The sequence below is a fragment of the Scyliorhinus torazame genome, chromosome 10 (assembly GCF_047496885.1).
Source record: "Scyliorhinus torazame isolate Kashiwa2021f chromosome 10, sScyTor2.1, whole genome shotgun sequence".
Classification (NCBI taxonomy): Eukaryota; Metazoa; Chordata; class Chondrichthyes; order Carcharhiniformes; family Scyliorhinidae; genus Scyliorhinus; species Scyliorhinus torazame.
Window position 1 is genome coordinate 222,424,608 of NC_092716.1, and position 17,128 is coordinate 222,441,735.

A 17,128-nucleotide genomic window follows, 5' to 3' on the forward strand; every position below is an offset into this window, starting at 1 on the left:
GGTGTCGGTCTACAATATATACTTCAGTCCTCAGGAGGGGCTTGAACCTGTAACCTTCTGTTGCAGAGGTGAGGGTGCTACCCCACTGAGTTGAGGTTTACACATTGGCAAACATTGAGAATATCATCGCTAAGTAGTTGAATAGGATATATTTTAAGAGATTGATTTGCCCCTTCAGAGCCTTTCACAGGTCAATTTTTAAGCACTGATAGGAGTATTTGTTTTCTTATTCATTCATGCGATGTGGGTATTGTTGGCTTGGCCAGCATTTATTGCCTTTGAGAGGTTGGTGGTGAGCTTCTTTCCTGAACTGCTGCTGTTCATGTGGTGTAGATACACCCACAATGCTGTTAGGGAGGGAATGCCAGGATTTTGACCCAGTGACAGTGAAGGAATGGTGATATATTTCCAAGTCTGGATGGTGAATGATTGTAAGTTAACTTCCAGATGGTGGTGTTCTACTGCCCTTGTCCTTCTAGATGGTTGTGGTCATGGATTTGAAAGGTGCTGTCTAAGGAACGCTGGTGAATTTCTGAAACTTGGACCCATGATTCCTCGTTCCATAGCCATTCATCCACAGGTTCCCTTCTGCTGCATCCCAACTCAGGTAATTTGGGATGAATACTCCAATCCACCCAGGGGTTTTCAGCTACACCCTGCACCATTGTCAACACTTTCAGTTTGAGCATACATTCAGCAGGACGTATCCTTTAGTCAAGCATCAGTGCTATTTATGGGCAACACGGTAGCATTGTGGATAGCACAATTGCTTCACAGCTCCAGGGTCCCAGGTTCGATTCCCGGCTTGGGTGACTGTCTGTGCGGAGTCTGCACGTCCTCCCCGTGTGTGCGTGGGTTTCCTCCGGGTACTCCGGTTTCCCCCCACAGTCCAAAGATGTGCAGGTTAGGTGGATTGGCCATGATAAATTGCCCTTAGTGTCCAAAATTGCCCTTAGTGTTGGGTAGGGTTACTGGGTTATGGGGATCGGGTGGAGGTGTTGACCTTGGGTAGGGTGCTCTTTCCAAGAGCCGATGCAGTCTCGATGGGCCGAATGGCCTCCTTCTGCACTGTAAATTCTATGTTAATCAATGAACAGCTCTAAAGCTCAGCTCCAAAAACATCTGACTTCATACTGTGTCACACATTTGATAACAATGACTTTAGTCAGAAAGAGAATAGCAGATACCTTTTCCTCAGATTCCTCTGTGGGCCAAATAAATGTCAGTGGAAAATTAACTCTCTAGTATACAGCAACACCAACAGTTTTACAGTATTAGCCATTGTAGGAAAATATACTGTAGGAATATAAACATCTGTTAATGGGCATCCAATGTTATTGGTGAGCGGACTGAACTATTTTCCTACTTCATTGCTGCAATATTGCAACAGTCAGCTCGTTAATCATGTGGGGAAGGCAAGGGCAGGTATTTGGCAGTTCCACTGTGGGCATTAAGCAAAGGTGGGACTGAATTAGAATCCTGGACATAAGACCATAGCTATTGAGGCAGAATTAGACCATTCAGCCCATCAAGCCTGTTCCGCCAGTCAATCATGGCTGGTATGTTTCTCAACCCTCTTCTCCTGACTTCTCCCCATAACCTCCGATCCCCTTATTAATCAAGAATCTATCTATCTCTGTCTTAAAGACACTCAGTGATTTGGCCTCCACAGCCTTCTGTGGCATTGATTTCCACAGATTCACCACCCTCTGTGGTGATATACATCACTGTGCACACAAAGGGTTAATGTACATACACTACACCTAGCTAGGCACTAGAGGGAACACCAGAGACATGACACACAGACAGTCACCCAATAGGTCAGTAAGATAGAACACGACCAATGGGCATTCACGATACACATCGAGGTGACACTACCACAGGAGGGCATTACACCAACCCATATAAAAGGACACATCACACATGCTCAGTCTCTTTCCAGTGGAGACACTCAGTGAGTGCAGACACAGGGTTGATTGAACATCACACCCACCACGTGGACTGTAGCAGACTGGTTCGTCAGTCTGAGTAGCTATAACAGGATTAACAGTAGAGTCGAATCCAAGTAGGAGAATTGTTAATAGTTTAATAAACGTGTTAAAGCTATCTCCAAGTCTGAACCTTCCTTTGTCAGAGTGCACATCAAGGAAGCAGCTTATGCTACATCAAGAGCATAACAAAACACCCTCTAGCTGAAGAAATTCCTCCTCATCTTAGTTTTAAAGGATTAACAAGGACAGTGAGGGGTGCAATCATGAAAGTACTCTAATCACCGGCACAAATATTTATGTGGGGCTAGGAGACAAAACTGGTTCTTGTGGCATTTTTCTGAGCAGCCTGAAGGAGTCCCTTTAAAAATGAATGTTGCTTAGTGCTTCAGCCTCACTGGACAGAGCACATGTTATCCGCACTGGATGGCTTATATTGTCAATCATTTGCCAATTTATTCATGTTGAAAGGTGGGGCTTTCGACAAAATGGATGTATAATTTTCATAGAAGTACCGATCAGATAAACTCTTCCAATAGCATTTACAACATTGCTGTGGCTAACAATCAGAACAATTCTTTCACCTGAGTTGCTATAGTATTTATTCCATTACATGTTGTTGTAAGTTTTCAGTCCTAACCTCATGCCGTCTCTGTAATGGAAAAAGCTGATGGAGCAATATCCAGCTAATCAATGGTGGAGAGTTTTTAAGAGCCTTTAAGAGCCATTGCCAGATAAAGACATTGTTGATCTGCTAATAGAATTCTTATTTCCAAAATCCATTTTTATTCTATTTTATTCTATGGAACTCATGGTTCAAGTGTGGCATTTTGCACAAAATCCTGATGAAAGCACATTGTTTCCAATTGTTTTTATGTTGTAGAACCTCAACCCCTCTGAAAAGCAGGAGTACATTAATTAATTTGTGAGCTTTCCAGAAATAATTCAAAACATTTTAATGAGGAACAAAATGCACCATGATCCATCAACAACTGGAACAGAATTCAAAACTAATCAAGTAAAGGAAACAGTATAGATCTTGACAACTAACAAGACAGCTTTCAGGATCGGAAGCGATTGGCGATTTCATATAAACTGCTATAGCTTTGCTTTATGGTGTACAATGTCACCTGAGCACTGTGATCAGATTATGGTCTTGTAACTCTCTCCATCATCCTCTTTAAGCTTGCTGTCAGCTGAGTTGTTCAATGACTGGTAGAGGGCAGCAGGACAGATGTGAGGTAATTGCAGAACTTCATTCTGCAAATCGGAAGACATTTGGTGTTAAAAGATTCAACAGTTTGATGTGTTTGTATTTTCTTTTAGCGGATTATATAGTGATGCAGTTTGGCCGGGTGGCTGAAGATGTCTTTACCATGGACTACAACTACCCAATGTGTGCATTGCAAGCATTTGCGATTGCTCTCTCAAGCTTCGATAGTAAACTAGCTTGTGAATAAATGGAACTTTGGAAGCGTTATACCGAAGGAGCAACATGTATTTCAAGGACAAGATTGCTTTCCTTGCTTTTATATCTCAGTTGCAGATCATCAGACATAATTCATCCTCTGTGTCATACATTTCTTTGTAAGTCTACGGGATGAGTAAAATTGTACCAGGGTTCCAAGTACAGGAGAGGATCCCGTTTTAAATATTTTAATGAGGCTTGTGCCTGTTTTGCTTTTTTTTTAAAAGTAGGCACAGTTCTTTGCATGGCCCAAAGAGGGTCATTTTAAAATACTGACGCTGTGATTTTGTGTTGATCTCTGAAACAAAACATTGTCTTAAAAAGAAACTAAAGGAAAAAAAACATCCAATCTGAAAATGGCAGCTATAGAATCCCAAGGGTATTGAATCAGAACATGAGAGAAATTTCTGCACATTAACCTTTCAAGTACTAATCCATGTGTCATCCCTTATACATAATCAGATTTTTCCTTTCCGTTTGGTCAGAAAGTACTTTCCACTAATGTCTGTTGTGTTTGTTCTGCCAGTACCTTATACAGCACAGTAATAATCAAATGAATGTCACTGATATTTGGTGATACAGCCCAGTTTGTAAGAGAAATAAATGATGTAAAGTGGGATTCACCATTAGGATTCATCTTAAGAGACAAATTGTTAAAACAAAAACAATTATTGTTCATTTGCTTTTTAATTTTTTTAACTTTATGTGGGATGGTGTTGTCTAAATAATTATGCCATTAGGAATGAGGAGGCACTCTCATTATATTGGGATTAGGTCATGTTGCTGGGACTGCGTACAGAGTGCTTGCATCTGTGTGCTGTTCCTCATGTGTGAATGGATACCTGATATTGGCACCGTATGCAGGAGTTTTGTTCTTGTATCCCCATTAGAACGAAATGTGGGTTGGGAATCCACAAATGCTGACATTGGGATCCAGAGGAATATTTTGAAGGAGGTAGCTAATTATGTGTCCACCTTTGGGAACCCCATCTAATTAAGGATGGCAGGCAGGTCCCAGAATCTGGAAGCCAAACAGGAGGCCGTTCACTGGAAGATCAGCAGTCCCACCATCAGCGGTGGGAGCTGCTGATGTAGGTTGGTGAATGAGAGGGCGCCTCAAGGTTTAGGCCCCATTTTGAAGTATTTCCAAAGGTTAGTAATTTTAAAAATGGGGAGAGCTGCCAGACTGTCAATGTAGAAGGCGTTAGCGATTGGATTAAATTGAATGAGGCGTTGATGACTCTTTGGTCTGACTTCAGGAGCCTCTTCCACTCATTGGCCTGGCTTTTGATCAGTGTACTCAATGGATAATTGGCGATCCAATAGTGGCGGACAGGTGGCCAGTATTACCACCGCTGCTCCTCCCCCCCACCCTGCCTTGCTGCATCCCCACCCCAGTGCAGGCTCCCTTAATATAACATTGAGACGTGACCACAGCACACCGGCTAATAGCCAGGAAGTTTCTGGCATGCTTATCTCCAGTCTCACTTCCGCAACCTATAGAAAATTCATTTATCCCTGTGTGGCAAAAATGGGCATGTCCTGTTCCCTACCATGGATTAGATTTGACTAATGATCAATACAAAGTCGTCTTCAGTAATGTATAAACTTTAAAAAATTAGGGAAGGATTGTTAAAGGGAACTATAATTCTACATGAAAAGCAATTACAATTAAGATTTGATAACAAAACATATTTTATAAAGGGACAGTGCTTCAATGTAAAATTATGTGGATGAAAAGTTGTGTTAGTTTCCACCCCATTTGTATCCAAGTAAACAAAGCTAAGCTCTAATGTTCAAACAAAATGGATATTAATGGACATTAATGGTTAGTGGTTAAAATGTGGAAATTGCAACCGTAAGGTGCAGTTGGGGCTACCCACTTAAATGTATTTAAGCAGAACTAGATAACCATGTTCCGTGGGAAAGGAATAGAAGGGGTTAGGGTTAGCTGAAGAGGGAATGAGTTTCATGTGGAGCAAAAACGCTGGCGTAGATCGTTGGGCCAAATGGCCTGTTTCTGTATTGTACATTCTATATAATTCTATGTTTTTTATTGCCACTGTCTCCATGAACAGCACAACCTGATTTTGCCGTGAAGTTGAAGAATCTTTGATGCAGAAATCAAAACTCTGACGGATCCTAAAAATGTCTAGGAATCATCTGAGGTCCACTTTTCTCCTGATTCCACATTAACAATAAAGGTGTTTTACTTGGAAATAACTTAAAATGATTGTGCTGAGGTCAAAGATTGGATCTTTCTGAAGGGTATGTGCATCTGTGGAGATACCATGACAAATCCCTTTGGATGAGATTTTCCCTGAAACAGAATTTACTGGATATTGTTAATGTAAAAAAAAAATCTGGGACCTCTGACCTTCGTCCATTCAATTTCGAATTGAGCATTACTGAGGAAAATGTGCTGTCTTGGGGAGAATAGGGTAATGCTCTTGTGTGCATACAGGCCCTGGTGGGTGGATGGATACGCATTAACATATTAATTGCCGAGCCCTTTAAAGTATCGAGCTATTTGAAAGATTAAACCTGGAAGCTGTATGAGACCACTATCAAAAAAAGAAAGATTTGGATTTATACTGCATCTTATTTGACCACAGGATGTCCCAAAATGCTTTACTGCCTGTAACCATGAGACTTCTGAAGGGAGGTTACTGATGTAATGTAGGAAACACAGCAGCCAGATTTTGCACAGCAAGCTCCCACAAACAGCAATGTAATAATGACCAGATAATCTGTTATTGTGATGTTGATTGAGGGTATAAATATTGCCCCGGGACACCAGGGATACCCCCCCCCACTTTTCCTCGAAATAGCACATTGGGATCATTTGCATCCAGCTGAGAGGCCAGACGGGGCATCGGTTTAACCTCTCATCTGAAAGACCTCCGAGCATGCAGAACGTCCAAGATGCTAAACCAGAGAGTCGGCCTTGGCTTTTGGGCTCAAGTCCTGGAATGGGACATGAACCCGCGAAATTCTGGCACAGAGGCGGGAGAGCTGCCAACTGAGCTGGCACATCATGAAGCAGTAACTATGATAATAAACTGCCTTTGTTTTCTTTATCTCAGGGTGACAGGATAAAAAGAATCTTGTAAAAGTTACGGAATTAAACGCGGCACTTGGTTGTGTGATATTATCACACAAAGCGTTCATATTGAATTTCTTGGGCTGCAGCATTAAACAAAGAATTTTAACTATCCAAAGTTTTAACTATACCACATCAAATAAATTAATGGATAAAACAATTTACTCAACCATGAATCAATAGTGCATATTTTCTAGGCTGATATTTTCTGACTTCAAGTAAGTAAAGGGTTTGAATTCACCATTGAAATAAACAGCTCAGCGGTTCTGGTATTCCAGCTCTTACTGATTATGATATGTGTGCCCACTTTTACTGGGATGAAAGAAAGTGGATCTCAATTGATAATAATCTTTATTGTCACAAGTAGGCTTACATTAACACTGCAATTAAGTTACTGTGAAAAGCCCCTAGTCACCACATTCTGGCGCCTATTTGGGTACACGGAGGGAGAATTCAGAATGTCCAATTCACCTAATAGCAAGTCTTTCTGGACTTGCGGTTGGAAACCGGAGCACCCGGAAGAAACCCACGCAGACACAGGGAGAACGTGCAGACTTCGCACAGACAGTGACGCAAGCCGGGAATCGAACCTGGGACCCTGGTGCTGTGAAGCAACAGTGCTAACCACTGTGCTACCATGGTGTGAGAGTCAACATTACCACAAAAGAAGAGTGTTACTGGTTATATGAGTAGAGTTAACTCCGTTATAATACTGGCCTCTGACCACAAATCTGATTTTTCTGACACACCATGCGGACAGAGGAAATAGCAGCAGGAGCAGGCCGAACTCCCCCTATCAGTCTACTCCACCAGATCTTGGCTGATTTTCAACTTGAACTCCGCTTACTCACCCAATTTCCATATCCCTTGATTCCTTAGAATCCCAATATCTGTTGATCTTGAATATACTAAATGACAGTATCTCCAGTCTTCTGGGTTACAGAATTTCAAAGGTTCACAGCCCTCTTGCTCTTCACAGTCCTAAATAACCTTTTATATGGCACATTAATGAATACCTTTTGAAAATCCAAATAAACTTATTTTCTTGATCTCCCCTATGCTCAAAAAAACTCAAATAAATTTGTGAAACACCATTTTCCTTTCATAACGCCATGTTGACTCTTCCAATCATGGGGATTTTCTAAGCATCCTGTTACCACTCCAAAAATGTGACCACTTACCAAAATGTTGTCTGCAGTGACTGATGTCAGGCCTGCTCTTCCTCTCCCTTCATTTTTGAATAGTGCTGTTGCATTTGGTACCTTCCAATCCACTAGGGCCATTCCAGAATTTAGGGAACTTTGGAAGATCACAACCAATGCATCCACCATCTCTGCTGCTATCTCTCTTAGAACCCTAGAATGCAGTCCATCAGGTCTGGGGGGGCGGGGGCATTTGTCAGCTTTTAGTCACATTAATTTATTTGATCCTTACTCATATAAATTACTTTACGTTTCTCAATCTGGCTAGGCCCTTGGTTCCCCACTATTTCTGATCTGTTGTGTTTTCTACAAGGAAGGAGGAGGAAAACTATTAATTTTACATTTCTGTCATTTCCTTATTCCCCATGACAATTTTTCCTGTTTCAGCATCTAAAGGATCTACATATACTTTCATTACTTTCTTCCTTTTCAACCTCTTACAATCTGTTTCTATATTTCTGACTAGTTTGCTCTCTTTCTATTTTTTCCCTCTTTATCAATATTTTGATCATCTGTTGCTTGTTTCTAAAACTTCTCCAATCCTTCGGTTTACTGCTCTTCTTGGCAATATTTGAAGCCTCTTCTTTTAACTTGCCCTTAACCTCTGTAGTTAGTCACAGATGGATCATTTTCCCTGTGGAGTTTTTAACTTCACAATGAATGTATATTTGTTGATAATTAAGAGGTAGGTCCTTAAATGTCTGCCGTTGCTCATCTACTGTCATATCTTACAATATAAATTTTCCATTCTACCTGAGCCAGCTTGACCCTCATACCTTTGGGTTTATTTAGGTTTAAGACTCTAGCTTCACACTTGAGTACATTACTCTTGAATTCAATGTGAACTTCTATCATATTGTGATCATTCTTCGCCAAAGGATCCCTTGCGATGAAATTACTATTTAACCTGTCTCATTAAACAAGGCAAGATATAAAGTGGCCTTTTCCCTTGTTGGTTCTACAATGTAATTTTCTTCGATGCTGTCTCAAATACATTACATGAACCCATCCTCCAAACTACTTCTGCCAATTTGATTTGTCTCGTCGATGTGAAGATTAAAGTTCCCCATGATTATTGCATTAGCTTTGATACAAGCTGCTCTTACTTCTTGATGATATGTTGTACAGGTATTGTTGGAGGTCCAAGAAACTATTCCCACCAGTGTTTTTACCCCTTTGTATTTTTCTTATCTCCACCCATACTGATTATACTCCTAATTCGTGGATCATGCCTCATGACTGTCCTTGTATTACCCTTTATTATCACGGCTACCTTCACCCCATTTCCATTTTATCTGTCTTTTTGAAATGTCACGTACCCAGGAATATTTCTTCCCAACCTTTGCTACTACGCAACCACATCTCTGCGATGGCTATTAGACCAATGTCACTTGCACTGATGCCTTGGCCCAATTATCTGGATTAGCTTATTGGAAACAAATTGAAAATGCGTTTTTTTTTTAAAGATTCTTTTATGTCTGCTGTGGAGAGAATTTTAATCCACAAATTAATTTCCAACATAAAAGCTGGAGATCCACTGCCATGGAAATTCTACCCTATTTCTCTGGTGTACTTATGCACATTCATTACACATATTTTATAATCGGTGCAGATCAACTCTTAACATTGTTCAAAGAGAATGTAGGAACACGAGGCTGAGAAACGTAGTATTAATGGACAGATAGCTGACTCTAGTGGAATTGGGGCACACCTCCATTGCGGCATGGACCTTCATCTGAACAGTGGGCATGTGCATTCCTGAGGCTGCCTGATCTTCCAGCATTGTAATCATTTAGAAACCATAAATTAAAATTGCGTTCTATTTATGGCAGAAATGGCCACCATCCCTAGAAGTATCTGGAACCACAAACATGGGATGGTTTAGCAAAATGGGCAATACTGTCGACTGAATCTAATGGACTAGAGGGGATATTCGGTAAAAGATGTCGACCCTGAAGAAATCAGCTAAGGTAAACAAAGAATATTGTTGGACAAAACCAGCACTTGCCAAACAGGGCCATGCAAGTAAATACATCCTCAAATTTTTGAATACCTGTCAAATGAACAATGCAACCTGTAAGAGGTTAACCAGTGCAGTACTAGCACAAAGGAAGCGGGGAAATAAATGTTTGACATGGATGGGGATACAGCTGTATAAAAAAGATATGAAGAACAAGTGCCTCATTCACATGCTAAGCTGTATGGAGTGTCACACTTTGGCGGAGTTACACTAGAAGTGCTTGTGAATTAGAATGCTGCTTGTTTAGTTTATACCAAGCTGCAAAAGATTTTCTCTATTACACATAATTGCCATACTTCAGTCCTAGGTTTTTTTCTTGGTATTCACTCAGTGGATCCATTGGCATGGGTGGGGCACTAATCAATTCAGTACGCAGATCTATTTGAGTGACCGTTCCTGTCATAACTGGGCAGGAAAATATTGAGGCAGTGAGCAGTGCTGAAGTTGGAGGCTGCCCTATTCTCCAATATAGAAACTGGAGATCTGCCGTGGAAATTCTACCCCATTTCTCTAATCTAGTTACACACATTCATAACATATATTTTATAATAGGTGCAGTCAGTAGATAGTTGGTATATAGTTCATACTGAATGACTGTTACTCAGCCACACATTGAACTTAAGTCACGTTATATAACATATCATACAATTAACATAGTGTTTGGGAGAGGTTTATTACAATGACAGTTTGATATTTTGTTCTTTTTTCTTTTCTTAGGAATACAGGGCAGAGTGAAGGCAAAGCCAATGAAAGAACCTGCAGCTCACAGCAACCTGCATCACAATCACCACTGTTTCCAAGCACCAACGCACACACAAATCAGTATATAGACAGTGTGTAAGTGAGTGTAAGGGTAATTGGTGTCAAAGCCGGAAAACTACTGGTTAGATGCCCAGAATGGTTTCTGGTTCATCTGTACCAGTTCCAGCTGCAGACACCACATGACATGCTTTGACGTTTTTTTAAATTTAAAGTACCCAATTCATTTATTTTTCCAATTAAGGGGCAATTTAGCGAGGCCAATCCACCTACCCTACACATCTTTGGGTTGTGAGGGAGAATGTGCAAACTCCACACTGACAATGACCTGGGGCTGGGATCGACCCAGGTCTTCGGCGCTGTGAGGCAGCGGTGCTAACCACTGCGCCACCGTGCCTCCCCCCATGATGTGCTTTGACACAGATTTCTTTCTCAGCAGGATTGTCCATCTGAGTGACTTTCTCTGCAGAACACATACTGCAAATGCTGAAATATCATGGAAGCTCTTACCTATAAATCTTGGATGAAAGATTATCTGCACTGTAGTCTGTCATGAAGTAACTTGGCAAGTTCTTTAGCAGCGGCAACAGATTCCTAAACACTGCAGGTCATAGGCACAGTGGAAGCATCTCTCATGAAGGCTCATACTATGACATAGAGGAGTTGTATTCAAGTCTTAAAGATACTCTTGGCTTACTGTATAATGTCAGCAGCTAGGCTACAGAGATTGAGGCAGAGATTCACAGATCTCATAGCTGCTTACATTTCAGCTCTTAAATCAGAGCAGTGGACATGAAGGAATGACTAACAGTGTGTTGATGATTGTAATAGCCAAAGATCAATGGTTGCCTTTTAAGTCCACATCAGATCCGTTGAATCAAACATTCTTGCATAAATGTCAGTGAAGGTACCAGCAAACAGGTAGAACCAGTAGCCAGAAAGGCATTAGATTGGTTGGCTTCGGTGTAGGGCCACTGCAATTCACACCATAAGGGTGGCACTGTGGCATAGTAGTTAGCACTGCTGCCTCACAGTGCCAGGGATCCGGATTTGATTTGGACATTGGGTGACTGTGTGGAGTTTGCACTTTCTCCTCATGTCTGCGTGGGTTTCCTCCGGGTGCTCCGGTTTCTCCCACAGTCCAAAGATGTGCACGTTAGGTGAGGTAGGCTGGTCATGCTAAATTGCCCCATAGTGTCCAAGGATGTGTAGTTTAGGTGGGGTTAAGGAGATGGGTCAGGGAAATGGGCCTAAGTAGGGTGCTCTTTCAGAGGGACATGCAGACTCAATGGGCCGAATGGCCTCCTTCTGCGCTGTCGGAATTCTATGGTCCTAATTCTATGGTCTAGAGCCAACTGAATTCCAGCAGGCTAGCAGTGAAACCTTACAGCCAGCAAACTTACTCTTTCCACAAAGAATGACTTGGGGCTTAGAAGCTAAACATTACAATCAATCCATCAGCACATAGGGAAAGCACGATTACAAAAGCACGCTAACATCAGTCACAATCTATACAATGAATTCAATAAATGCATTACACCTGATTTGGATATCGTGCTGAGGAAATGCAAGCCATAGGCTTGAATAAAGAGGCAGCACAGCAAAGTTGGGAATAGTTGGTATTTGGCCAATTGTACATTAATATGCATGTGGAGGTGTTTAAGGAAGTAACGGTAAAGTCGCCATAGTCCCAGATGACAACAGGCTGCTTTCCCCTTTGAGGAGGTAATTTAACCTGGGCATTACCACACCTTAGGCGAGGGGGAAGGTTGAGAAGGCAGGGCCTTCGTGAATAACCTCAGCGATACAGGAATTAAACCCACGCTGCTGTCTTCGTCAGTGCCTTAGTGGCTGAACAGTGAATTCCTCATTGCCTTTTCATCCTTCTCTTCAACTATGCTTTGTTGTCTTGTCCTTCGGCTTCCATAGTAAAACATCTCTGCAAGAAGCTATAGATAATGCAGCAGATGTCAGTTGTTTATGAGACATGGAACAGGGAATGAGCTGTCTGAAAGGCACCCCCTGGTAAGTCGCGGCATCTAAAGCAATCAATCAGTATTTTGATAGTTCATTGAACTCATTATTGTATGAGACGATGTATCTACACTTTGTTTCTGTTTGTGACTGCTACAAGCATGTCATGTAAATTGCTGTAGAAATAATCTCATTCTTCAAAAATATCCTTTCACTCAGGGCAGCATGGTAGCACAAGTGGCTAGCACTGTGGCTTCACAGCGCCAGGGTCCCAGGTTCAATTCCCTGCTGGGTCACTGTCTGTGCGGAGTCTGCACCTTCTCCCGTGTCTGCGAGGGTTTCCTCCGGGTGCTCCGGTTTCCTCCCACAGTCCAAAGACGTGCAGGTTAGGTGGATTGGGCGTGCTAAATTGCCCTTCGTGACCAAAAGGTTAGGAGGGGCTATTGGGTTATGGGGATAAGGTGGAAGTGAGAGCTTAAGTGGGTCAGTGCAGACTCGATGGGCCGAATGGCCTCCTTCTGCACTGTATGTTCTGTATGTTCTATGTTCACTCATGCTTCCTCATCAAATAAAGCAGGAACACATGATTTATTTAACAGTAGAAGCATTAGTCCATATTATTGACTTAGTACCAACTGGATATTGAAAGAATGACATCCTTCATGGTTAACATATGACACAGCTCTGTGTATATAGTTTGAATGGCAACTTGGGTGAGATTAAGATGGAGGCGGTTGGTGGGGGGGTGCTGGTGTAGTGTCATTCTCTCACTAAGGCAGCACGGTGGTGCAATGGGTTAGCCCTTATGCCTCACGGCGCCGAGGTCCCAGGTTCGATCCCGGCTCTGGGTCACTGTCCGGGTGGAGTTTGCACATTCTCCCCGTGTTTGCGTGGGTTTCGCCCCCACAACCCAAAGATCTGCAGGGTAGGTGGATTGGCCATGCTAAATTGCCCCTTAATTGGATAAAATTAATTGGTACTCTAAATTTTTTTTTTTTTAATTCTCTCATTCTAGTGTTTTCTTTCCAATTGCACATTATTTTGTTCTTAAGCAGAGGGGCCATGCTAAAATATTGGATATTCGAAGAGCCTATTGATGAAAACAGCCAAAGCCACCCTGTATCCCAGCTAATGTGATCTTCATAGGGGTAGTCATGTGGTAAGTTTGGTTTACAGGGTCACCTTTGCAAATGGTCATGTGAGGACAGTCCCAATTTTAAGTGGGAATGTGCGTCCTTGTGCAGTATGGACATGGAAGTAAGGCTTAGAAAGAGTTCTAATCAGAGGATTTGGTAAGCAGCTTCAATCACAGTGTCATTGTGTGTGAAGGAGCAGTGGTCTGTATCATTTGTTCATAAAATGCATTCCTGAAGCTTTCGGCCTACTCCCTCACCTTCTCCCACATTCTCCAGAACAGCAGTCACACAGTAGACAATATTTACAGCTTGGACACGTCTTATGTGCCTTGTATACCAAAGAGGCCAACATTTCCATGCTGCACTTCTCCCATCAGTACCTCTCAAAGGGTCATGTGAAAAAGGAGTTTCTTTGTTCAGCCGCGATTCCTTTCCTGCTACATAACAAAACAGCCTCTCTTGAAAACCGCAACTGCATCCTTTAAGAATAGTTCTGTCCAATTGCCAGCAGTGAGCTCCCATAGCCAAGCACCATTCAGGCCATTAGTTCGCTTTGATTTTGGTTAATGGTATTGAATGTGGAAGCTCCCACTAGCTCGCTGCTGTGTCACCTCACCATGTTAACACCCATATTGGGAGAACAAACAAACACCCAATGGTGCAGGTTTTGCTCAGATTTATTCGTCTTTGCTCCGTAATGACAAGCAGGAGAAACTTTAATTGCCTCAACTGGAGCAGGGTTCAGACCCCGGTTTCAGATACCGGCTTAAACCTTACTGTTTATTATGTTATATAATTTGTAATTGTTCAACCTTTCCAAGTCTATCAATCAATTGTTCCCTCAATTAACCTGTATTCTTTCTATGTGGCATAGTAATTACAGCACAGGAACCGGCCCCAAGCAAGCCTTTTCCCATCATTTTATTTTCTAATCATTCACATGTTGTGGTTGTCACTGGCATGGCCGGCATTTATTTCCCATTCCGAAATTTCCCTTGAGAAAGTGGTGGCGAGCTCTCTACTCGAATATAACTGAGTCCTAGCTAGGACATTTAAGAAAGCAATGAAGAGCCAACCACATTGCTGTGGGTCTGGTCTCACACGTAGACTAGATTGGTCAAGAGTGGCAGGTGGCCCTCACTAAAGGCGATGAGTGAACTCAATTGGCTTTTAATGACAATCAAATAGTTTTATGGTCACTATTACTACAAATTTAACTATTTAAAATTCCCCAGCTGCTGTGGTTGGATTTGAAACTCATGCATCCAGATCACTCGTCCAGGCTGCTAATCTATTAATATAACCACTATTCTGCCGCACCCCATACTTAATATCTGAAGACGGCACCTCTGACAGTGCAGCACTCCCTTAACACAATACTGGCGCGTCAGGTTAGATCTCTGTGCTCGAGTCTCTGGAGTGGAAATTGAACCCACAACCTTCTGGACTTAAGAGGCAAGAGGACTACTCCTGAGACACAGTTGATATCTACATGATGTTTTAGACTCTTGTCATTTCCAGCTGTTTGCACATTCAGTTGCACTGTTCATTGAGTAGCAGTAGTTTAGAGAAGAGCAAAAATGCAGACTGCTGATAGAGCCACACTTGGACTCTTTTCGTTTGCTTGTAATCAGTCCATCAATGCAGTCTTCACGGAGATAAAACCACGTAGTATTGGTTTTGATCGTGACTTGAGCTTTGTGGAGCTAGAGAGCTCATTTGCACAGTGAATATATAAATGGGAGTGGGTTTCATAAATAATAATTTATGACCTTTTTAAAGTGCAAAGCTATAGAAATACGACGATGAATATTTTAGTATACAATGTGATTTTAGTACGGCTGTTTTAATCCACTGGATTGAAGTTAACACGCTAAGGTTGTGTTACATATTTTACAATTTGTCCACATCAGTCAGCTGACTTTGTTTTGGAAGGTATTAAAGTTCAGTAATTTTTTAAAAATATGAATGTGTTTTGCATGTGCGTCTTACGCACGGTGAGACTTGTGTTGCTACCTGCTAACATGCATGGAATGTTTACTGCTGTATTGACTTACTCTTCATATATGGAGACCATGTATTCAGATGTTTTATTTCCTGTTATAAATATTAAATAATTGATGTATTCCAATAAATTTAATGTTATCATTATGTATCGTAACTGCGTACAGCATGATAAACCCTAATGTAAAACACTGCGTGTAGACATCACTTGAGTGAAGGGCCCCCTGCTTTGTCTTGTTGCCATAAGTGGCTCATGATTAGTTTGTGTGATGGCCTACAAGTCGTGACCTGATTTTTACATCATATTTTATGTAAAACCCATTGATTAAATGCCATGTATTTCAAATGTGTGCTGTATGTTTAAACTTGGCTTCATATTTTATCAGGCCACTTGTAATTTCTCTCATGCTGCTTCTACTCACAGTCTGTCTTCACTATCAGAATGCACCGACACATGTAATATGACAGCTGAGAGTCCCATTTTATTTGCATCAATAATATGTTGAAAGAATTTAATGACCATTTACTGGGACCATTTTTGTTATTTAACTAAAGGCAAGTGACAGTGTTCTATGTCATGTAAGGATCCTACTTGTTCAATGGAATTTTTAAATAAATAACTTTTAAAAATCTTGCTGTTTTAATTGATTACGTTAACGTTCATATATAATGTACAGTAGTCAATTTCCCATCACTATTTCATCGATCAAAGTAAAAATAAGAATTTTATTGTGGTATTGCAAAATCTACCAATGATTGTTCACACTATAGAATTTACAGTGCAGAAGGAGGCTATTCGACCCATCAATTCTGCGCCAGCCCTTGGAAAGAGCACCCTACTTAAGCCCACGCCTCCACCCTACCCCTGTAACCCAGTAGCCCCACCTAAACTTTTGGACACTATGGGGCAATTTAGCACAGCCAATCAACCTAACCTGCACATCATTGGACTGTGGGAGGAAACCCACGCAGACACGGGGAGAACGTGCAAACTCTACACAGACAGTTACCCGAGGCTGGAATTGAACCCGGGTCCCTGGAGCTGTGAGGCAGCAGTGTGGCTATCCACTGTGCCACTGCTCCAGCCACGAAGTTCGTCACACATTATAGTCACACAATGGACAAGGAATTCCTATATTTTTCTATGTTCTCTTTTGCATCAAAATGAAAACCTTGTGTTGCAGTGGAAAATAAACCCAGTGACCATGCCCAGGTGAAAGGTGACACTTACTCAAGCTGATTTCATACCATTTCAACCACAGATACAAAGATGTTTTTTTGTACTATATTGAGTGAGAAATGAGTCTGAGCATGGGGAGGAAGCTACAGCTGCTGAATTGGGAGACTGAGAGGACTCTGGAACAGACGATAAGGTTGTAAGAAGCATAATATTTGAAGATTGAGGCCTGCAGACAAGGATGTGGGATATTGGTTTGAGAGTCCTGGGATTATAGTCAGCCTGGGCAGAGGCATG

The 17,128-nt window shown here is 41.7% G+C and overlaps 1 protein-coding gene across 5 annotated transcripts in view; it reads left to right on the plus strand.

Annotated features, from left to right (window-relative positions):
• Nucleotides 1–16,286, plus strand: part of tub (TUB bipartite transcription factor) — a 589,124-nt gene extending 572,838 nt beyond the window's left edge. For 4 of the 5 annotated variants that reach the window (XM_072466434.1, XM_072466437.1, XM_072466436.1 and 1 more), the window contains one exon: nt 3,315–16,286. In XM_072466434.1, the coding sequence (XP_072322535.1) occupies nt 3,315–3,448 (134 nt within the window). In that variant the 3' untranslated portion in view covers nt 3,449–16,286. The remainder of the gene's footprint in view (nt 1–3,314) is intronic. The other variant, XR_011933096.1, reaches the window with a different exon arrangement.
• The last annotated feature ends 842 nt before the right edge of the window (nt 16,287–17,128 follow it).